General features: G+C 42.6%; 1 protein-coding gene across 13 annotated transcripts in view; it reads left to right on the top strand.

Annotated features, from left to right (window-relative positions):
• The window catches only part of AFF2 (ALF transcription elongation factor 2), a 383311-nt gene extending 363600 nt beyond the window's left edge, over positions 1–19711 (top strand). For 8 of the 13 annotated variants that reach the window (XM_083722708.1, XM_083722709.1, XM_083722707.1 and 5 more), the window contains 8 exons: positions 404–467; positions 3969–4105; positions 7361–7549; positions 8155–8226; positions 9570–9663; positions 11424–11473; positions 16213–16427; positions 19175–19711. In XM_083722708.1, coding sequence (XP_083578834.1) covers positions 404–467; positions 3969–4105; positions 7361–7549; positions 8155–8226; positions 9570–9663; positions 11424–11473; positions 16213–16427; positions 19175–19296 — 943 coding nt within the window. In that variant the 3' untranslated portion in view covers positions 19297–19711. The remainder of the gene's footprint in view (positions 1–403; positions 468–3968; positions 4106–7360; positions 7550–8154; positions 8227–9569; positions 9664–11423; positions 11474–16212; positions 16428–19174) is intronic. The other 5 variants (XM_083722703.1, XM_083722711.1, XM_083722710.1 and 2 more) reach the window with 1 other exon arrangement.
• Positions 19712–24616: the final 4905 nt, after the last annotated feature.

The following is a 24616-nucleotide window of genomic DNA, read 5'->3' as shown; positions in this document are numbered from 1 at the left end:
GATATTTGTGAGGATTTTGTTTTTCACCACATAAAACATATGTGATCAAGCTCACTGCGATTCTGTATGATAAACCAAACAAGTGTTAACCAGGTGTAAAAACCAAGTCTAAACCAGGCCAATGAAACAGGAGCAGCTAACACAGAGGGATGTCACCAAGAAGCCAGCCTACCAACACCTTTATCACCATCACTACCCGGACAGTGTGGGGAAGGGGCAGCGGCAAGCTTGGAGCCAGACCAGGGCACCAATATTGCCCATATGACACTCCTCCCAGTGTGCCCACATGGTCCCAACCTCGCCAGCACCCTGCTGTGCCCATTCTCTAAACAGATAGTGACACTGGAGCCTCATTTCCTACTGCTGCTGCTGCTGCTTACTCTTGTTCTCCTTGTTTTCCCAGGCTTCGCAATGCAGATCACTACATGCAAGAGGCCAAGAAGCTGAAGCACAAAGCAGATGCCCTGGTAGGTCTTCACATTCTACTCCCCACCCCACCCCCCACGCGCCTTGTAAGGCAGTTTGCTCAGAACTACAAAGGTATCGTGATAAGCCAGAGGGCTGCTTCAGATTTGCATGGTGTATTAAAGTGTGCAATTAATTACTCTAATTATTGGCACAGAGCACCATTAATTAGCAGAATCTGCACATCATCTGCAGTAACACAGGGTGTTCCCAGATAATGTCTTCTGGCCAAGTGGCAGCAGTCAAGCCGTTCAAAGTTGGATTTACCAATCAATTGCAGGGCGGCCATTTAGGCGGTGCCCACCCCCCATGGAAAATGCATCTCTCTCCAAAGCTAGAACACTAACAAGGACACAGATTCGTCCTCATTAAATAAGCTAATGTATGCATATAGATGCAGATTTGGAAATAATTACTATAATTTAAATAAGACAGTATATCTAACCATAGTGAGGAAAACTATGACCAAGGGACCAGACCCTCCTATCCAGAACTGATACCAACTGGGATAACAATATTCACTTAGAAAGCTTGTTGAAAGAGTTGGAAATATTGGAAGGCTTGTTGGAAGGTAGAAGGTTGCACCCCATTGTTCCATCTGTCCTGTTACTGAGCCCTGTACAGTGGATGAGATGTGGGCATGACTTAACATCAGTCCCTCTTCCCAGGGAACTCTGCAAGGGGAATGGGGTTCTGCTAGCAAGCCTCTGCACCTACAGTTCCAGGATTATTTGGGGGATTTTAGGATTACTGTTGAGTGGTATAAAAGTACTTTAAGAGGACAGAGCAGATGTAACCTGTTTGCGCAGCATTTATTCTGGCTGGTAGTAACTATCCAGGGTCTTGGCCTCTGCTGCCTTTGTAGCTTGGAAAGGAGGTGCCTTGGATGGAAACAGGGTTCCTCTGCATGCAAAGAAGGCACACTCTCACTTGGCTGCATTCCCTCCCTTGATCCGCTCCTGGCATAATTCAGAATTTGGACTGTGCCCTATACTCGTCACTGAACTCATATTCATACTTCTTGAAGGGCCTGTTCCACGATGGGGACCCGAGCTGATTTGCTGACGCCGGACTGTGGCGAGCATGCTCATAAACATAGCTATCCATTGATGAATATTTCCAAAAGCACCTTACCGTGGCCAGTTGACTTTTAAAGGAGCTCGAACATTTGTTTACCCCTTGGAGCCCACTAGCAAACAGTTGGAGGCAATGGCTCATGGCCACTTCTGCACACCATGCCAGTTTGTTCACCCCACCCTACCCAACCCTGTGCTCCACTCCCTACTGCCCAATTTGCTCAGCATGTTGATGAGCCTTTCATCTTGCTACCTTTATCTGCGTCTGGCAGAATTCAGTCTGTTTCTCATGCAGCACTAATGCAAAAAGGCACCATGCATCATGCTGCTGCCTGAAGGAAGCTCTTTCCCATCACATGGTGTTGCTGAATATCCCCTATGCTCTGACTGGAATGCAGAGACAAGCACCATTTAACAACTTGACAGCAGCCTCACATGACCATCACAGACCTCTCACGTATCCATCATGGCGAAGGAACAACCTGTATTTGATCCTTTTTTTTTACCCCATCCCTGAGCCTCCTGTTATTCTTGCCAGGGCCCTCATCACATGCCCCCCTTTTATTTTCCTGGATTTGCCTGCAGTTTGTTATCTCCATGTCCAATCAAGTCACCTCAAGTAGCTGTCACCTTTCTGACAAACTAGGTGTGTGACATTAGAGTCATCTTTGCATTCAGCGTTGGGAGGGTTGTATTTTTTTATATAAAAATCAGTGCAAATTGCATCAGTTTTGGGTGGTTGATAAATAATGGGAACAGACCATGCCCAGAGAGGGAATTTAACACTTTCCTCCCCTCGTCTTGAGTGAAATTTAAAATAATAATAATAATAATAATAATAATAATAATAATAATAATAATTTATTTATACCCCTCCCCGGCCAGAGCTAGGCTCAGGGCAGCTAACACCAATAAAATTACAGTAAAAACATAATGGGGGGGGAACAATTTAAAATACAGGTTAAAATGCAATTTAAAATGCAGCCTCATTTTAAAAGTAGCCCATAGATTGAAACCATAAGGAGAGGAGTACTGAAGAGTCAGACTGAGTCCAAACCAAAAGCCTGGTGGAACAGCTCTGTCTTGCAGGCCCTGCAGAAAGATGTCAAGTCCCGCAGGTCCCTGGTCTCTTGTGACAGAGCGTTCCACCAAGTCGGGGCCAGTTGATCTTCATCATTATTCTTCATTGGCACCAGTGAGGGATTTCCACCCAATGTGAGAGGAGAGGATTACAGAAGAGGGGTCTTCAGAAGAGGGGTTCCCCTCAGGGCTTTACTGATCCGAATGTAGAAGGAGGCGGGTGCACAGGTGAGGCTCAAAATCAACAAACCACCCTTCAAATAAACATTAAATCTTTCTTGGTGGTTAAGTCATGATTGTTCATGTGCATATCCACATCAGCTGCACACAGAAGCTGTCTTCAGGCATTCATAAGTGGCGTAAATGTCAGAGAGAAGGGAGTGCATGCATGCTAGCTTCACACACTGTTGCTGTTCCAGTTACCCTTCAAGGGTTTTACTCAAAGGGAGCCTCTGCTACACAAAGAAGCTCCCCATGCATTCTAGAACCCTGAAAGATCAGTATGGCTGTCTCCCTCATTCACCTTCAGCAGGCATTTTAAAAATAAGAAAGGTCCTCTTCACTGAAACATTTGATGGCCAAAAGATACTGTTTTTCAGGGGCTCATCCTATGGCTGTCTTCCATTTCATAGCAGTTTCCAAACATGCTGCCACCAACTTGAAAGAGATTAATGATTTCTATAGTAAAACCTCATTATGGGTGTTCCTTGGGTGTCTCGTGTACTTACCTGGCTTTGCTTCACATTGGTTTGTGACTTGACTGTTGCTTCAGCAGAGGGAATAAAAACCTATGCATAGATAGGTATAATGCCATTCGTGGCAACCTTAAAATTATCAGCTATGAAGATACGTGACTTTTAATTTTTTCTCAGATGTTTTAAATGTGGGGGTTTGTGGGGGAGGTTAAAAATGATATGGCTTGCTGTTTGCTTCCTATTTGGGAGGAGGAGTTAAAGAATAGAGGAGGCTTTCCCGCTGCAACCAGTCTCCCTCCAACTGGTAGAGGACAATGTGGAAGAGGATGACAGAGCTATCGTGCTCATTTTGGCCACTTACGAATGCATGGATAAGGCTGAAAAGTGTACAGTTGATGCAGATATACCTGTGAATGAAGACTTTGATCCTTCATTTGAAGTTCATGGCTTTAGAACCATTCATTTAAGCCACTTACAGATGCTGAAATATAGGGCTGTGGCTCTTCCTTGCTAGAGTGGGACTATAAAGACTACAAGAGCTCACCATCTCTGGTTTTGACAAAAATGTATGAACCATTGGGCTCGTGTATGCCTATCCCGAAGTCAAACCTGTGGCATTATCTTGAATGTGCTTCTTCTTCCCCCTTTTCAGGTGGAAAAGTTTGGCAAAGCGGTGAATTATGCTGACGCTGCCCTTTCCTTCATCGAGTGCGGCAATGCTATGGAGCGCGATCCATTAGAGGCGAAATCTCCATACACTATGTACTCCGAGACTGTGGAACTCATCAGGTTAATGGCTTTCCTGTGATCATTCTCATAATCTCATTTCACTCATAATTAGAACTTGCTACGCTTTTTAAAAGTATCATTTCGACCTCATTAATGATTAGTCCAAGGCATCTTCATCTCAGAAGTCATCATAATTAGTTCTTCTTGCCATTTTATTAATGTCACAGAAAATTTATAATTGATGGACACTGCTCTTATAAATTAGCCCCGTTAGAGGTTATAATGTGTGTGTTATATAATTTGCAATATTCATAAAATTAAAATTGAAATGTAGTGGGTGGAAGTAAAGCATAGTAATTTCACCATTTGGCAGTGACACTTGTCTTTTAAAAGGGATAGTTTTATCATTCCAGACATTAAAGGGAGCCCACTGGGATCTCTGTTATAAACCCTGTTTTCCAGAGGTTTGTAATTTGGCTGTTAGAAATTGTTCCAGAATGAAATTTGTCAGTTTGTTTCAGCTTTTCAGCCCCCGTTTTGCATGTATATGCACACATACACAAAAAAAATTTTGACTTGCATAGATGTGTATTACTGACTGAGAGAAGCATGCCAAAATTTTGTTAGCTTCAGTTTCCAGTGGTTGCTGTTTCATGGGAGTCAAACGGGTTTGGTAGGGGAGGGGGACATTCCTTCTTTACAAAAAGGCAATCAGTGATCAGAGTGAATAGGATGACGTCTAGAAATCACAGTACAAACAGAAACATGGGTGAGCCCTTAGTCTGAATCCAACCAAGAGGGTCTTATCTTATGTGCATGCTAAATTTCAAAGAGTATACGCCTTCATTTCAAAAGGAGTTTGCAGGATCTTTCCCATGTAGTGGTTGTGATCAGCAGTCTTTGGCTTAATTCAACTTGACAGAGATAAAGATAGATCTATTGATCAGTTAACCCAGCTCTATTTATGGGCTGGTAAATATGAGATTTCCTTGAAGATCCTGGAGTTATTAATAGGTTCTGCCCCAGAGCAGTTTTCAATTCAATTTCCTTTGCTGCAACAACTTTCACTTAATATGGGAACACTTTTTAATAGCAGCTGAAACATGGCAGGTATTAAAACTGTTGCCATTTATTTATTTACTTGTTTTATGGGAAATATAGCTAGCCTGCTTTTCCATAATGCTTAAGGCAGCTCAGAGCGTAACTTTAAAATAGCTATGGATCTTTATCTATATAAAAATAAGCAAGAGTAGCCATAAAACTCCAGGTTGGCAAAATTTGGCCAGATCCCAAGGCCTCAGAGGATAGATAAGGATGGAGAAGAATCTTCATTCAGTCCGTTTTTTTATGTGAACAGATCTGATTTGCACTTCCCACACCAATGTGCAGATTGGAATGCAGTTACACTTTGGATTTCACACTTCTCCAGATTATGCGGTCCAGCCTTCAGCTCTAAAGCCATATCAAAATGTGTAAAAGATAAAAGTGTGTAAAAGTTTAGAAATGTCTGCACTGAGACAAACTGCTATTTAAATATGCATTTTGTAGTAAAATATTTATTTAAGAATTTTCACATGGATTTTTTTAAAAAATGCATATTAATGCAAACATGGACTGATGGGTGAACAGTTTTGAAATTGACACAAACCTGAAATAGACTGAGCAATCCAACCCTGCAAATTGGGCCTTATATAGGCACCAAAATCAAAGGAGGGAGGATCATAACCATTCTCTGGATTGAAATTATTTTATTTTACCTGTTGAATTTCAAGTAGATTCTGCATCAAGGACCTTGGACTGGTTTTGAACTACAGTGCTGATGCGGAGGCGAACTATGGTTTGCAGCCACTATATCTTGCCCTATAAGGGAATATCAGCCATGATTACCTTGAACCAGTAGAAGAGGAGGAGGCACATGAGCCCCTCACATGGCTTGCAATAGTTTGCAATGGGCAAACCATGGTTTGACCATAGAATCAAAGAGTTGTAGAGTTGTAAAGGGACCACAAGGGTTGTGCAGTATAACCAACTCTACAATTCTTTGATTTTGTGAATCCCCTGCAATGCATGTGAAGGACTAAGGGAGCAGAGTTGCTTCCTGACAAGTTGCTGGCATCTGAATTGATTCCACTGAAATATATTGTGTTTGAGGTGATATCTGTGGAGCAGTGTGTGCAACGGCCATTCATCTGCACATGCAAGCCATTAAAAAGTCAGGTGTCAACCCAAATGTACAAGACCAAGCACTGTGCACGCAGCATATGAACCAACTTTCCCTAGCAGTTGTGGGATTTCCCCTTAGAAACGTATATTTATAACATGAAAGAATTCAATGTCAGGGAAGCATCAGTGAGGAAATAGTACATGCTTTGCATTATGAATGAGTATTTGTTTACATAGCAGAAATGTACCGGATTTGAAAAGAAGCTGTTATCTTTGGGGAAATAATATGCCTTGTAAATATTTCAGAATGTGTATTTGTGTGCAGCTCTGGTTTAAACAGAAAGGGGAGATCACAAAGGAGGTTTCAGGGCAGCAGAATGATCACATACTAAAACTCAACTAAGCCAGACCTATCCATTGAATGGGATGAACCTCACCCCTGTTCACAGCTTTCCCCCCCTCACTTCATGTTGCATTTCATTATCTGAGCTTCAATGCCAGGTGCTATCCTAGCTGTTGGAAGTGTTCAGAGAAACAGGTGTGGGGAGGTAATCTGTGGGCAGAGAGGCACCATTCACCTTTTCTGATATGTAAACCTGCCCCTTTTCTCCATTGTGGGAGGGAGCCACAAAGGCTGTGTCCTACCTGCACTATTAAAGGCAGTGGCCCTCTGAATGCCAGGTGGTGGGAATCACAAGTGGGGAGAGTACTGTTGTGCTCAGGCTTCACATAGGCATCTAGCTTGCCACCATGTGAACAAGATGCTGGGCTAGATGGGCCATTGGCCTGATCCAGCAGATTTCCTTATGTTGATATGATTGGTGCACATAACATATTAAAGCCATGGGTCTGTTGCCCTCACATGCAATTTTACCCTGGAGAGAGAGAGCAGGGGGGATTTGTCAGAGCTGGAAAATACAGTGTAAGCAAGTGATGTCCCTTGTCTCTTCCTGCTGTCTTCCCTCCCAGCAGACCTTTGGGGGTTCTTTTTTTAATCCATTTTGCTAATTATAGCTATTCAAAGGCTCAGATGCACGCAGATGACATTGATTTGTGAGAATGAGCAACACATCACAGTGACTCAGGATGCCAGAAATACGGCTGCCAAGGCTGTTTAGACTAATTGTATCTTTAAATCCCTTCCTTTTTAAGCGTGCACATCCTCAAAGGATACGAAACCTTAATTTGTCCTGAGCCACCAAGTATGACAGAAGCTGTCGTAAAGCACAAGAAGGGGCAGGGGAGGAAGAAAATGAAGAAAGAAAGCGCTGAACTAAAAGGGTCCTTTATAGATGAAGCACATAATGGTGATGACGACAGGGGCGGCAGTGATCCAGTGCGGTAAAAGCAGTGCATTTCTCCTGCACTCCATTACTCCCTTGTAAATGAGACCGCCCGGATACCTTAAAACCCCCTTACGCAACACTGAACTCTATTACTTACTCTAACACAAGTACCTGTGAAATTGTATTAAGGCTCAGAACAATGGTTTTTCTATGATGATTTGATTTTCAGAAGGCTTAAGTGTGCGGAATGTTGCGGGTGGTGAGGAACACTTTCATCAGGGAAGGAGGGGAGGGAGAGAAGGAAAGGAAAGGAAATTGCCCAACTTTATTATTTGCAAGCCAGGACAGGAAACGGTTGAGCAGCAAGGGGACCCCTCCTGCAGTTCAGTGTCACAGGTGATGCACTCCACACAGTTGTTTTGTTTGAGAGTGCATTGCCCACATGCTAGTCTCCCTAAGTTTGAAAGCACTTGAGGAGCCTAGACCTGGAAAGATCTCTGCCTTTGAATTCCTAAGGGGATTAGAACACTCCAGGTCTAGGTGGACCAATGGCTTGACTCACTCATTTTTCTTGAAGCATCCTTGCTGACACTCAATATTTAATCCCTCTTCTCCTTTTTCTCCTCCCCCTTTCCTCCCTTAAATCTCTCTCCACTAAAGGTATGCCTTGAGGCTGAAGAACTTCACTTGCTCTACAGCCACAGATGGAGACAAGAAACTGGCAGTTCTATGGTGAGTTGTCTTCCTCAGCCCTGGTTTAGACAGATATAACAGCAGGATAGATATTGTTGGGCAGTTGCCGAGGGTCCTCACCCAATGGGAGAGTCCATGGTCCTTCTCCTTGTTTAGGAACGTGAACAAGGCATGTGAGCAGTGCCCGGGTTCAAAGAAAGGTAACCTCCACTCAACCTGCTCTCTCTCCCTCCCTGTGGCCATGGGGAGAGGGACCTGTGTCCCAAGGGTTGCATGTGGCCCTCAACTTGTTTCTCATGTGGCCTTTTACACAATTTCATTCTCTCTGTGTGTATGTGGTTTTTAAACAAATTCAAATACAATAACCATCACTTATCCAACAGTACATCTAATGGTGTTTGTTTTATCCATTGACAATAGACATACACTTACACATTCAACATTCAAACATATTACTTAGCGTAACCTTTCCACTGAGAATATTGAGCTGTTGCTCCCACCCCACCCCCCGCCTTGAGTCAACAGCCCTTCATAGGGAAAAAGGTTCCCATTCTAAGGGAGGTTGAAGACTGGTCCCAAAGGGAAAGAGGCAACAAAATGGTGGTGAAGTGACTAGAGTGCTGAGCTATGCTTGGGGAGAGACCTAGGTTCAAATCCTTACTCAGCCATGAAGCTCAATTAGTAGTCCTGTAGTGCCCCCCGACACACACACACACACACACACACACTTCACAGGCTTGTTGTAAGGATAGTCACAAAAGGCCATGTGCACTGCCCCAAACTCCTTGTAGGAGAGAAAGGATAATATGTAGAGCAAACGATCCAGCCAAACCCATGCACTTACGCAGCAATAAAACTGCTTACACATTTGCAAAGCTAAGCAGAGTCTGGTATGGCTTCACATTGGATGAGGGACTGTGTGTTGAGATTCCTGCATTGCAGGGAGTTACACCAGATGACCCTGAGTCCCTTCCCACTCTACAATTCTATGGTTCTATTAATCCCCATTTATTGAAATGAGAATTACACATGCACTTAACAGCACAATTCCAACATGTCTATTCAAGAGTAAGTGCTGTTGAATTGAGTGGGACTTACTCTCAAGTTAATGGAATTAGGATTGTAGCCTCAGCCTCTCCCACTCGTATCAGTTGCACTTCAGACTGATGCACATGTATTTTTCTTGGTTTTACAGATTTGACGCTCATTAAAATTATTGTGAGATAATTGCAGCTTCACCATAGTAGGGGCAACTAACAGTCTGATGGGGAATGAGGACATATGATTCTGGGTCTGCTTAATTTGGACTGGATTGTGTTTAGTTTGCAATTTCATTAAACAGAAGAAATGTGTTTTCCCCCCCAAAAAAAACTTGTACACAGCTACCGATGCTTATCCCTTCTCTACCAGAGAATGTTTAAACTAAAGAGGGAGAATGCTATGAAGTACTCCAGATCTCTTATGGAATACTTTAAGGTAAGCATCAGTTTGTTTCTCTTACTCTGAGTGCCACACAGAAAACCACAGGTTGAGCCATGTTTGACTCTAATGGGCAACTGGTTTGCACACGGCAACTACTTATGTAAGCTGACCATGGTGTTTCTGAAGCATGTGAAAAGCCCCATGTGGTAAATGTCAGCCCATAACAGTATGAGGGGCAATTGCAGCACCTGTGCATGTTACATTTAATATCCTCAGTATTGATATTCATGTGTGTACATTGACAATCCCATATGAATTTTGTGAATTGCAGCATTTACTGTTTTATGTCCCCTCCCCATTGTAGGACATAATGCTAATGGGCCAATTAAGACATGTGGTTACATCCACATTGCCTGCTTTATTTGGAATGAAAATTTTCATCCACTTAATTCTTATGGTATTTTTTAACACTAGCCTGCTTTGAAGTTTTGGCTTTCAGAGCATAAACAACAGTGAGACTTTGGGTTTTGCAGTTCCCACTCCCCTCTCCTACACTAGCATTGCTATGAGGAGAGGTTGGGTGCCTGCTTTAAACTAATCAGTTTATTGTTACATCTGAACTGGAGATACGCTGGTTTAACAAGCCAGGGTCATAAACCACATCTTCTTGACTTGTTACAATAAATCCTGGAAGCGAATGCTTATTATTATTTCATCCTCCTGGCTACACCAAAGGGGGTGGGGAAGTGGAGCAGGCAAGCCTAAGACTAACTTCTGCTCATTCATGTAGTAGTATTAAACCATGGTTTTTTTCCAGCTCCAAGGTGTAGTGAATTTCCCTCACAAACACACACTGAAGCTCACCATAGATTAGCAAAGTACTATTGAGGCTTCTTCCTGCAATTGGCCCTTCAGTTTTCAGCTTTCTCCTTGTCCTTCTTTCTTTTACTTAAAGTGGCTTTACTTTGATTCTTCCACCTTTAATTAGTTGCAAGTCCTTTGTTAATGGGACTTCCTTCTGAGTAAATATTATTGAAGTTAGATATTGTAAGCATGGGCCTATGAGAAATATATGCTAAATTTGACGCCATGTGGAAACATAATTTAAATGTCATTTCCAGCCTCCCTGTAGAATAGCAATCTCTTGGCAATGCTAAAGCTTCCTAGTGTGTAAGCAACCACTGCTGACTTTCATAATATATCTGGGCATTCACAGATTTATATGGATTTTTTAATGCTAATTAAATACCGAGTATTTGCTGTAACATGGACACATGCACAGATATTGGCAGCTTGAACCAAAAATGGCCAGGCCCACCAATATAAGCAAGACCACAGTCTTCAGTGCAAGTTTACGAATATTTTTCAATTATGAGATGCAATTTCAAGTTATCATCCTGAGCTTTTGTGTCCAGATGTAAAGTTTGCTGATTTCCCTTGCAAGGTGAAAAACATCCTTTGCAGAAAGAATTTTAGATAAAGATTATTAAACCACCTTCACAAAAGGTGCTTGATTTATTCTGGAGTTCTGGTATATAGCATCTTTCGTTGACTTTTATCATCCTAGTTAGAGCCCACTAATTATCCAACCTGCAGGTTTCTCCCTCACCCTTTATTTTTAGTTTAAAAGGGATTATTATGCTGGTATGGTTAGATATATATATATAACCTTCTGCTTTGCTACTGAAGTAGGTAATGCCTTCCTTTGCGCTGATCAATATTAATGCAATGTAAATCTTCCTTTGTGTCTGCTGCTGAGTGAACAAAGACCTGTTTCTTTCTTTCTTTTTCCCCCAAACTTGTTTTTCTTACAGAATTGCTCCAAAGTTTCACAGGCCCCTTCTCCTTGGGGAGGCAATGGAAAGTGAGTATTCTCTCTTTGTGGAAATGACCATTTAAATGGGATAGAGGGGTGAAGGCTTTATTCATTGATGAAGATAAGTAGTTATATTACGATGAAATGTTGCATGAGTTAGTTTGGCATGCAGAACAAGGAGAAACCTTGTGTGGATTGATCGATCCCACTCTCTTCATCAGCGCGGTTTTTAAAGCCAAATGAGGAACATAAAAAGAGCTGTTAATTGAGTAGGAAGTATCATGGTGTTCCAGGATGCCAAAATAGTTAATCTCCAGGGCAATGATTCCAGCCCCGACCCCCCCCCCCCAAAAAAAAAAGATTTGTTCAGTAATGAAAGGCCAATGAATATTTCATTGATAAATGGTAAGTGCTGTTTAATAAAACTGGAAGCATAATAGTGGTGAATACATGAATGCACTTATTCAACCAATTAACTGGACACTTATATTAAAACTAAAGCAGCTTTATTTTATTTAATAAAATTTATACACATCTAAATTGAAGGTGGTTGTTTTGTTTTTCTAACAAAGTGGTTTACCAAAAAGATAAAACAATTTTTAAAAGACAACAATAATTTAAGATTTTTTAAAAGTTAAAGTAACAGTAGACGTAAAAACAGATTAAAACTTGCATCAACATTCTATATAACTGGGTAGACCTGTCTAAACAGAAATGGTTTTAGCAGGCACTAGGAGGAGTACAGTGATGGCGCCCGCCTGATATCAATAGGCGGGGAGTTCCAAAGTGTCAGTGCTGCCACACTAAACAAATGATTTCTTACAGCAAATTGGCTGAGTGGGCACATACAGAGTAAGGTAATCCTACAAGTAAAGTAATCTCAAACTTGTTAAGGACTTTATATACCAACAGTAGCCCATTGAACTTCCTGTGGTAACAAATCTGCAACCAATATAGTATCAATCAGGCTTGCATTTCTAACTCATCCACATGTTGTGGACCAGACCTGTGTGCCTTGAGACCCACCAAACTGAACTGAACCAATAGCTCATCAGGTGTTGCCAACCAGGAACTTAATAAAATCTTATTTTCTGTTGTCCAGCTGGGACAGAAACAGGAAGAGTTGTCACTAACCAGCCTTGTTGATTCCTTGCCATTTGATTTCGTGAGTCACAGGTTGCACAGGGCAGGTGCTGCTTGTGAACAGAAAGGAGAACTAATATATGGCATGAATTGGTTCTTATGTTTCAGTCATTGATGGGCTGGTCTTCTGTGTATATGAAAGATTTTCCTTGTTCCTAGTTAAGCAGAGTAGCATTCAACTAGGGGTATAGCGGAAGACACAGTGGAGAAGGGACCACAGCTAAGTGGTCTGGGGCCACAGAGGGTTGAAGACCCATTATTTCTGCAGCAGAGCTGCCAGTTGACATCAAAGGGGTGTTGTTTAGACCCTGCATGCTCCAAAGCTAAGCATTTCGGAACACCATTTCAAGAGAATGGTGTGCAAGTTCTGTTACGTAGAATGCAACTCTACGGAACACACAACTTAAATCACTCAAGATATTAGAGCACTCCAAATAATTTGCCCATGTACGTGCACAGAAAATAGCAGACCTAGCTGAAAGGCAACACACTGAGATCTGCATTGATGGTTGCAATGTAACCCTAATATATATATATATATATATTATTGAATAATCTTAGAAAGTTGTCTAATCTAAAAGGAGTGTGGCTGTAACTGTAGTGACAGGACCCTGAACTTCTGAATTTGCCACTAGACCATGGGCGTAGCCAGGATTTTTGTTGGGGGCAGCAGGACTTTTATTGGGGGGGGGCAGAACCGATGTGGTTGGTCAGTTAAGTATTCCTATTGTTGGGGTGGCAGCTGCCCCCCCCCCGCTGCCCTTGGCTACACCCATACACTAGACCACTGCAGCTAAGTGTTAGCACATATGCTTTGTTTGCAGATGATTCCCCAGAAGGTTGCTTAGCTCATTTGGTAGCACATGAGACTGTTTATCTTAGGGTTGTGGGTTCAAGTCCCACATTGGGCAAAAGGATTCCTGCATTGGACGGAGTTGGACTAGATGTCCCTTGGGGTCCCTTCTTACTCAAGGTTTCTATGATTCTTAGGGAATGTGTTCCCTATGCTGGAAAGGTTCTTCACACCTGTCATAGAGAAATGTGGGGATTGTAATTCTATGAAGGGGGAGCAGTAAAGAATTATAACCTGAAATTCTCAATATCCGCACCAAATTCCAAGTCATTTTGGGGAAAACCATGACAATAAAACCTACTATATCTAAACCAAAGCAAACAATAGACAGTAGACTGTATTGAAGTCATGGCTGTGTTGCACAGGTGTTTGGGATTTTGCACATGCCCCCAAATGTTTACGTTTAGGGTTTTAATTGTATTTCCAGAAACCAGAATTTATTGAGCTCTCTTTGAGTGCACAACACTGCAAGGGCAAGCCCCACAGTGGGGCTTTCAGCTGGCAGATGTTTCCTAATTTCTGGTGTTAGAATTAGAAGAAAATCCATATGAGAGCATTAGCTTAGCTCTAAATAGGTAACTTAAAGCACAGCTTCTTGTAAAACACTGCCCAGATGAATCAGTGCCAAATAGAAACAAGCCGCCACAGAAGTTCTTAAGGGCTTCTATAGAAGTATTTTTAGTTGTGCTTACCCCAGTGCTCTTTAGGGACATAGGAAGCTGCCTTATGCTGAGTCAGACCATCAGTCCTTCCAGCTCAGTATTGTCTATATACTGACTGGCATTTGCTCTGCAGGATTTTGGGCAAGAGACTCTCCGACCACTATCTGGAAATACAGAGGACTGAATTTGGGAACTTAGGTTTGCAAAGCAGATGCTCTTCCACCAAGCTATGGCCCTTCCTGTATAGGGAGCTTTCCAAAATGGTGCATTGTTTACTATGCAGAGGGGCTGGATTTTGTAGCAAATAGTCCTAGTTCATTCCACCAAATACTTTGATAGTAAGCCAATAATGCACATTGAGTGTTTTCTAACAGCAGGTTGGAAAATCATTGTAGCTATGAAATATATTTATTTCTGCTGTTCCCTGCAAAATGGTGGCAATTACTACCTACTCCCCCAACACACACCCACACCCCACAACACACACACATTTTTCCTGCAACCTTAATGCAAAATCTATACCCAGTTTTTTTTAATTCTAGGTAAGCTAAAGTTGCACCTGGGGTACCGTCCCTACAAAAATGAAGCAAAAGTGTTTCTCATCGTGTATAAATAACTTTAGAACGGTCCATTTGCAACATTATACAATAATGATAGTGCATTGCTAGGATAATTTCTAAAAATATAATAGTAATAATACTATCAGCTTATACAGCAGCTTTGAGAGGTAGGTTGTGGCTTTGGGGAGAAGCATTATTTTTTTTAATATTAGGAATAGACAAATACTAACACTGGCGTTGTGGGCGGGGGAACCAGCAGATTAATTGTCAAACATTGTAATGATGTTAATATGATATGCAAATTAGCCACAGCCTTACAGCTCATGAGTTTATGTTGGGAATCTTGGGAGTTGTATGGCTTGATTAACTTGATTCTTTCTTAACTGAGCAATCTGAAAAATAGTGTTCATAGCATGAATAGGGTTTTTAAAAAATAAATGTATGTATGTTGTTGTTTTCAGTCAGCCCCAGTTACCAAAATTCTCTCCTTGGATCTTTGCCTGAAATCCATCAGCCCTCCAGAAGTTGTCTGACTACAACACCCATCATCCCTGACCATCAGCCATGTCGCCTGAGGCTGATGGGACTTGGAGCCCCACAACATAAGAAGGGTCAAAAGTTCCCTGTCCTTGCAATAGCTGGGCTAGATGGACAAATTTAGTCTTATGTCAGCTTCTGCCATGTCTTATCCCAATGAATGCTTGAAATTGTAGTCTGGTGAGGTTCTTAGCATTCTCTGTTACAAACAAGCAGGGGAGGGAATGGGTGTTAAGACCATAGCCCAGCTGAGTTGAAAGAGTCCAGCTTCCATTCCTTAAAACAGGAAGAATCTGCAGCTAAAGGCTTGTTTGCATTCTGCCTTTCCTTTGCTGTTGGTTTCATGCTAGAGTGCTAAGCAAAAAGTGGGGAAGCCCCCACTGCTTTCATTGGGGCGGGGGAGGAAGAAATCTTCTTCCCTGAGGTTCCCATGGCAACAAGGCAAATTCATATTTGGTCACAGAGATTGTGCAGACCATCGCTGGTGGCGCATATTCCTTGATCTGTGTTGTGAATTGCCTTGTTCAGCTGGTTGGCCGGCATCCTGCGAGGGCCTTGGCATATGTTTCCTTCAAAGGGCTGGAGGCGCATCCATTCACCTCCAGCCCCTTTCATAAAGCTTCTTACACGTGTGATCCAATATACCTCTCTGGTGAATGTTTGATTCTCCTCCACTTCTTAATTCCAGTGGTGGCTGGTTCTCTCCTGAGACTGCTGGGGACAGAAGGTGGGAGCCTAACAGTAGGTAGTGCCAGAGCCAGTAATTATGTCCACATCCTCCTCCCTGAGTTCTATGAGGGGCAGCACTGAAAACTAAGGAGGGGGAGCTGATAGCCAAGGCCACCCCCTTTTCAAGGAAGAAGGCAGGCAAGTTTCAAGTGGCTGAAGGCAGACTGATGGGACCAAGGTGCCTCACTTGTCTCAATAGACCAGCTTGCACTACCTAACATAAAGTGTTTCAGCAAACTGCCCAAGTCAACAACTAGGAAATTTCCCGTAAGGTGGAATCTCATTCTCTTTCCCTTTTCCCAGGAGCACAGGAACACCATCTCCCGTGTCTCTGAGCCCATCGCCCATTGGCTCAGTTGGGAACGCCATGGGTGCTTCAGGATCCTCCTCATCAGGGAACGTAAGCATTCCCCAGCGCATCCACCAAATGGCGGCCAGCCATGTCAACATCACCAACAACATCCTGCGAAGCTATGAGCACTGGGACATGGCTGACAAGCTGGCGAAAGAAAACAAAGGTGCCTCACACTGTTTCCATTATATCTCTGATCTAAAGAATGTGAATGTCTCTGGTGGTGGTTGCTTATTACATTCTTTCCCTAGGTCCTGTATGCAGGAACCAGAGAAAGTCTACTTCCCTTTCTTTTGTTTAAATGAAAGGATGTTTCTAGTCCTCATGAGAACCAGTTCCAAGTTGGGGGAGGGGCTGTAGAAAAGGCACCATCTGGTGGGCTCCCTACCCATTTCAATTTAATACATTTCTGTAAAGGTAGCTTGCAACTTATGCACAGGTGACTTGCTCACTTTCAGCTTTACACACTTGGCAAAAAAAAAAAATTCTTAAAAAATTAAAAGGGGGTGGATGTTGGAGGGGGGAGAGACTTTGGCACTCTCACATACCATTGAATCCAATGTGTTTTGACTATACACAATCTTACTTTACTCACTGCATCCAGAATATAACCCCTACTTAAGCTGAGAGTTGCCTGTACCACCTTTCAAGAATGTTGTGCAGGTGACCATACTCAAAGTAGAAGCACTGAAAGAAATGGACTTAAGTAAGCCCAGGGCTTTCTATCAGCCAGAACTGAGCACCTCTCAGGTGGGCGCCATTGCCATTATAAGAGAACAAGGGGAACATTTGTGGTGAGTTCTGGCACCTTTTTCCATAAAAATAACACTGAGTAAGTCCATTGATTTCAACAGACTGAGTATGACTAAAGTTGGTTAACCATAATTGGTGCTCTATACATTTATTTTGTAGTAGGGAACAAAATGCGAAAGTGACATTTGAAGGACTCTTCTGACAAACATAATTAGGTACAGCTGAGCTGTGTGAATGCTGAGTTCCAAGTACCGACAAGTGGGAGCTGAGCAAATGAGGTCCACATTTGAGACTGTGAATGATATCTCAGCTTTGGCCTTTTCCAGCTTGCTTAAAAGTCAATTTTTGTGGGGGGGGGGACATTGCATCTACAACACTAATGGTGTTCATGTGGAGCTGCCTCTTATGACAAATTTGCTGAAAGCCAGGTCGTTCTGTTTGCCTTGAGTCCATGACTCATCTAGTGGATTCAGATTAAAGCAGACTCTTCACCGTTGTTGACACTGACAAGCGTAGGTGAGGGGGGAAAATGGATGGCTGATGCTTCTTTGAAGGGAGCTGCAGGAGCATGACTGATGTTTGGACTTGGAAAGCAGCAACCGACTGTAATTCAGTGATAGAGCACAACCTTTGCCTAAAGAAGGTTCCAGGTTCACTCTCTGATAGGGAAGGTGGATCAGCCAATTTCAGCTTCTCGTTTTTTTCTAATTTTAGTATTTGGTCTGCCACATTTCCACAGCAGCTTGCAATATATTTATTTTTTAAAGTCACTGCTGCAGTTCACCTGCATTTCAGGGCACATATTTTTGCAAGCTGTGTGTGTGTGTGTGTGTGTGTGTGTGTGCGCGCGCGCGCGCGCCTCTGTGTGGCAAAAGGTGGGAGTCAACCCAGATTACACCTTGTAACCATTCATACATTGGCTGTGGTTTACCATGTTGTCATACAAACCAGGTTGGAAATGGTTCAGACAACTTTGGAATGATAACAAATCACGATGGGTAGTTCTGCATTTTTGAGACTCCCTAAAAACCAATAGAATTTATTTGTGCCAGCAAACTAATGTAGATTCCCAGTGCATCTGTGCTAGTGTTCCTGAACTTGGTTCCCTCTAGATAATAACTGGGGCTGATAATGACTGGGGCTGATGGGAACAGCATTCCAAAGCATCTGAAAGGCATCTGGTTGAGGAAGGCTGACTTATGCTAAGAGGGGCAGCTGCTGGGGAAGAGGGGCAAGCGCTTACCTGGTCTCCTGCCAAAGGCATCACAGCAGCTTACCTGGAGGGAGAGGTGACAGGAGATTGGCACAGAATAAACGCACAGACAGCAGAGCTGGCTTGGTTCCACTAGTGCATTTGCACCAGCCTGTAGTGGCTGGATCAGGAGACAAGCAAAGAGCAGCCACACCCTCCCACTGGTGCTTAGGAAAGCAACATGAGATTGCATATATGCTTACATGTGGTGATTTGAATGGCAAGTCAGAAATGAGGGGAGGAATGTGAGAATCGCAACTTCCTAGTCAACTGCATAACTTGTTTTACCTTTTATTTGTTCCCTTGGTACTATTATTATTTATTTGTTGTTGTTGTTGTTATATTGGTTGTACATATGTTTCTGTTTTCTACCTCATGCTCTGAATGTTAAAAGATCACCAGGTTCTCTTCCCCCGCAAGCAATTTTGCTTGGAATTGAGTCAAAGCAGCTCAGGTGCTCAGCCAGTAGAGAAGAAACCATAACCAGCTATTATTATTCCTAAAGCTAAGTGCAGAAATAATAAGCTGCTGAAAATCCCAAATTGCATATTTTGTAACAAGCCACCTTTGTTACTCTAATAAGCCCCGTCTCTTGACTCCTTAAAAATGTAGCCCACTCAATTTTGCAAATCATGACTGATACACTAGAAAAAAGCATTGATGCTAGCCTACTCAGAGGAGACCCATTAAAGTTAATGGACACAGCTAACATTGGTGTATGTGTTGTTGCTGTTTTGTTTTGTTATGGATTTTGTATTCTCCTTTTGTATTATGTTGTAAACTGCCCTGTGATCTTTGGAGGAAGGGTAGTATACACATTTAATAAATAATCACAATACTTTGTGAATGCATTTGTTCAGTTATCCCAGATAGGAGTCTACTTCCTTATATTTATTTTTATTTTGCAGAGTTCTTCACAGAGCTGGACTTGGTGATAGCTCCATTATCGCAACACAGCAGTATGACCCACCTGGTCCGTTACGTTCGGCAAGGACTCCATTGGCTTCGCATTGAAGCACACTTGTCGTAGTCACTGCCATCCTGTCCATCACAGCTCCATCCTGTTACCTCCACCGGCACACAGGTGATCACCGATGGAAAGCCACTCTTTTCTGGGACTGTATTCATAGAGTTTTTTTTTTTTTGCCTTTTTTGCCTTCTTTAAAACAAAACAAAATTATCTGTTAGAAGTGGAATTCACTATAAATTGAAAATATAGATGCTGAGCAGGGTATTTGTTTGTTCTGGTTTAATCAGTATGGATTCTTCCTCTTTTTTATTATTATTTTTGCCTTGCATCTCTTGAATTCTGCCACTCTTGCCTTCCATAACGTGCTTTATGGAATGGGCAGTTCCCTGCAGTATTGCACTTTGTTGAAGATATATACATTTTTGTGAAAATGTCTTGAATCTAAACAAAAATAAACGTGTAGCAGTTCAACCCATGCAATTCAGTATTTCCCTTTGGACGCAGACTGAAAGCTGTTCAGTTTAGTCCTGGTTCCAGTTTTCAGCCAAAAGTCATTGCTAAAATCAATCCTCAAGAACCAAAACATGAAATGCCTTATACAGAGTTACACACACACACACACACACACACACACACACACACACACACACACCATGAGATCACAATAGGCTTGGGGAGATATTTCTATTAATGCCCAAGCAATTATGTTTACTTGATTTGAAATTTTAACATTGCAGCACGATGCAGGTTTAACATCCATTTTAGACTATGTGATTATATTTTGAACTGAAGGGTATCTGGCTGCCTGTATGGCTTATCTAGATACCATGAATTGGGGGGGGGGTGCCTCTGGGAGAAACTGGATGTATGGCTTCCTACCTGGACCATTTATTTCTCCACCAGCCTATAGGATGGCCAAGGACCAATATGGGTGCATACTTTTGGCTGCTGCTGGGACAAGGTTATGGAGAAAGGGACCAGTGGAATGTATGGGTTCCACCGTGATAGGCTTACATTCCAGCCTTTAGAGACAAGCATGATGACATTATTGCTGTAGTGGTGGCTGGTGCCCATGAGGATTGGTAGGGAGGGACAGGGACAGAGCCAGAAGCATTGACAGACAATTCCCATCCCAGGAACTGGCTAAAAGTAAGAAGGGAGGCAAGTGGGAGTTGGTCAAGGACAGACTGAGGTTCATGGAGCAGTTTCCCTTTCATCCTAATTGACCAGCTTCTACTGCCTATCTCAATACTGGTCTCTCAGGCTAGTGGGCTGGCTCACTGTGATGCCATGCTCAGCAAACCTCGTCTACTTGCCAGCTTGCCACCCTAGCATCTGTTTTCAGTACCAGAGCTGTAGACTGGGAAATAAGCAGTAAGGAGAACTGAATTTCTCCTGGGTACCTGCAGAATGTTCTTCCTTTACTAGTAGATAACTACAGTGATTCATACATACACATGGAGTAGGGGGGGAGGGGGTTTCAAGTTCAGAGGGTGACTTTTTCCAGACAGACTGATGTTAAATCTTTGTCCACAAATTAAACAAGGCTTACAAGTGTCACAAATTTGGACCAATGTGTTCCATATCACTTCAGAACAGAGTGACGTAATTTAATTTTTTAACTGCCTTGAGGGTTTTAAAATTAAATAATAAAAATATAAATAAAATTATCATCCCCTAAATAATTCATTTCCACTTTCTTTCAACATTGATTTTAATCAAGGTATTATTTTTTTCAAATAGTGCGGATCATCAAAACAGAGCTAATTTGTTATACTAATTAATAAACTGTATTGCATTCCACTGCAGTCCTCATGACTTTAACTGTAAATTTTACAATTCACTGATCCCATGTTGATGTAAATATCATTCTGTGACATCTCTCTGGAATAAGTTTCCATATGTATTAGATAATTAAGAGGACAGTTAATTGCAGCTACATTCTCTTATATAATCCTATAATATCCTCTACTGCTTGGTAACTAGGCTTACATGGCTAGGATTTGAAAACAAGCCTTGCATAAGTGTGATAAGAACATTCTTAATATTATCCCAGATCAAGTTCTAAACCTGATTTACGTTATTATTTTTAAAACGTTATATTGACATCTGTTAATAGGGGCTTTTAAAAATCCACACAGCAGAGCATTTCTGCTCTGTAAAACCACATAACTGATCTCATAATTGGGAAATAAATACTGCATAATGTTGGATGAGTCTAAGGAACAGAGAACATCAATATCCAAACCCAGCAAGTGGCATTCTTTGTGCAAAAACTGGTACCCACAGATAGTTCCCCTTCCACTATTCTGAGGCTACAGCTTGAAAGAGAGGACTCTGCACCTCCATCCATTGTTTTGTGTTTCCAGCTCTGATCCAGAGATCATCTGCTGTGTTTGTGCTTCCTTCCGCCCCATCCCTCCAACCCTATAACGGAGGAGGGTGAACTCGGTGCAGGAAAACCCTTCTCTTGCCAACCATCAGGGGCTTCACAATAAACTGAAGCCTATATGCATCTCTAGATTGGGGCCAGTTTGCCCTACGATGGTGCACTAGTCAGCTTATCTGTTCTATAAGGATATCAGCAATCTGACTTCGGAATCACAGAATCAAGAGCAAGTTGTACCTATAAAGGTGATTGTTATTTTCTGAACAAAGAGACATTTTTGTTGTTGTATAAAGCAAGGCCAGCAGGCACACCCATGAGACTCGATGAGGCAGTTGCCTAAGGCGGCAGTGTGGGGGGCAGCTGGGAGGATCAGCAGATCCTGGAGCCCCAGGAACGTCCTGTTTGCCACCACCTTAACTTGTCATCTGTGTGTCACCTGGGAAGAGGGGACCACAGCTGCTGCTTGCTCCTCTGTGGTCTCTTTCATTCCCCTTCATCACCTTCAGCATGCTAAGGCTTCCCCACGTTGCGTCAGGCGACAGTGAGGGCGGCGGCATTTTCTGTTTTGTCTTAAGTGGCGAAACATCTTGGGCCGTCCCTGATAATAAAGTTATGAAAGGGCGAAGGTAACCAGAGTTTCTCACCCTCTTCATTAGGTCCTTGCCGGTTGATTTTGACTGGCCTATTTGGCCCAATTAAGTGCATTGTTCCTCCTTGTTAGTGTAATGCGAACAGAAATCCTAGACCACAGTGTACTTGATATTTACGACTTGAAATCCTATCGTAAAGAGAAGACATTTTTCAAAGGGTTATCTGTAACCACTCAGTGAGATCACGGTGTTGGTTTCGTTCCCTGTAACATCTAGTAAACGGATGCCTGTCTCCAAATTTAGCCTGTAACCACATATCTGTTACCGAGGCAGGATAGGGGAGCCTGTCTAATTTTTCAGTGGTGTGCATCCTAGGTCTGGTTCACACACACACACACACACACACACACACACAAACAAACATGCATCTCTTGATTTCTCTGTACTTGGTAACTCTGCCCCTGAGGAAATTTCACATATTCCGTGGAAGGTGTGCAGAGAGAAAGGCAGAACCACTTACCTGTCATGCATCTGTTGCAATCTATAGGCTTGTCCATACATTACCCTGAACACAGGCACACGCTGTCTCTACACATGTATTAGTGTTTGTGTGGGGAAAGTGTACGTACTGACATACCTGCTGCTCTGCTATTGTGTGCACAAGTACACAGACTGTATACTCATTGAACATTACATGTGAACAGTGGAATATAATAGTACAGCTCAAAAATCTGTGTTCTTGGGTTCACTTGTTGAATGCAAGGTGGGAATACTCCTTATGAAAAAAGAGCCTATGTTTGTACCAAAGCATTCACTCATGGGCTTTATACCAAGGTGGTGAAATCTCAGCTTCTGTTAGCCTTTCTGTCAGACCACTTTCCAAGTCACAACAATCCCCAAGCCACATGCCCTCTCGCTTATTCCCTGCACTATCCATAAAAGCTTTTGCGGGGCTGGAATGTGTCCTTGAACTGTGATAATAACTCTGCCTGTGTAGAGTATGGAGAGCTCTGTGTGTGGCTCAAGTGTAACCTGCGGTTCAGTAGTCAAAGTCATATCCATTGCTCAATCCATTTTGGTCTCTGGCACCACCCACTTTTGCCTCTGGCCCAGCCCACTACTGGCATGCACCCCACTCCTGGAGGTGTCTCACAAGGGTATGTAGCCTTAAGACTGAAACAGGTTCCCCATCTCTGCTTGTGTGCACAACTTGGGGACCTTTCCGATGTAGAACCCTTGGTTGTGTGTACAGTGGTTATCTTCACAGATATTGATAAACACACATGGAGTGAGGATCAGCAAGCACAATCCTGCTACACACACACACACACACACACACACACACTTTTAGGTGATGTTTGAAGAATCATACAGGCAGCTGTATGAACTTATGTCATAAAAAATTGGCATCTTAGGTCATATTAAATTCCTACTGGTGTTATTAATATCCATGGTGACCATTCACAAAAAAGTGGTCACTTGATGTTGCAGTCATCAAGTGATATGCATTAATGTGTGAACCCTGCCCTCAGTTTGAGGCCCAGCATGGGCCAGTGGCGTAGCGTGGGTTGTCAGCACCTGGGGCAAGGCAAGTAATTTGCAGCCCCTAACCCATGGATCTACGCCCCCTAACCCTAACCCCCAGATGTTGCGCCCGGTGCGGCCGGGCCCCCCCTGCACCCCCCATGCTACGCCACTGGCATGGGCTGCAGAGAGTGTTTCTTAGACCCAGGAAGCCATCCTGCAGTCTGCCCTCAGATCTTTAGAACTTGCTACAAGAAACATGGTTTGAAGTAGATTTGCAAACTGTGGTGATTACAAACCATAGTCTGGTATGATGTTTGAATTGTCAAACCATAGTTACAATGGCTGCTCTATTTGCATGATCTGCTACACTAGATATGGGAGTGTTGTGCAGAAGGAAAGCAGGAACTCTAAATTATGGTTTGCATGACTTGGAAATTTGAGCCATCATTTTGGTTACCACAATATATAGTTTGGTGTGATGTCCAAACTAAGCCTTTGGCTACCTTCGGATGCAACAGTAAAATATTATTAAGCATTATTAGCACAAATCTCAAACAACTGCATTCTTCCTTCATTTCTCTTCCCCCAGCATGACTAGGAAGAGATTAGAAGCTTTGTCTTCCATTTTTAACTAATCATAGTTTATCACTAAGGTTCTACTTAAGCCTGCTTAAATTAGTTGTACCCATTAATGTCAGCAGGTCTACTCCAAGTAGGACTAGCATTCAGGACACCCCTATGTCTGTAAGCACAGATTAGTGTTTGGACATAATAAACTGTTGTTAATTGAAAATAGAAGTGAAAGTGTCCAATTCCTTCCTCATAGCCACACTTGAAGAGAAGAGCTCAAGGCTTGTGCGCTTAACACTATGCC

Source organism: Podarcis gaigeae (assembly GCF_964106915.1).
Source record: "Podarcis gaigeae genome assembly, chromosome: Z".
NCBI lineage: Eukaryota > Metazoa > Chordata > Lepidosauria > Squamata > Lacertidae > Podarcis > Podarcis gaigeae.
The sequence above is the reverse complement of the archived record's forward strand: the minus strand, read 5'-3'. Positions and strand labels throughout refer to the sequence as shown.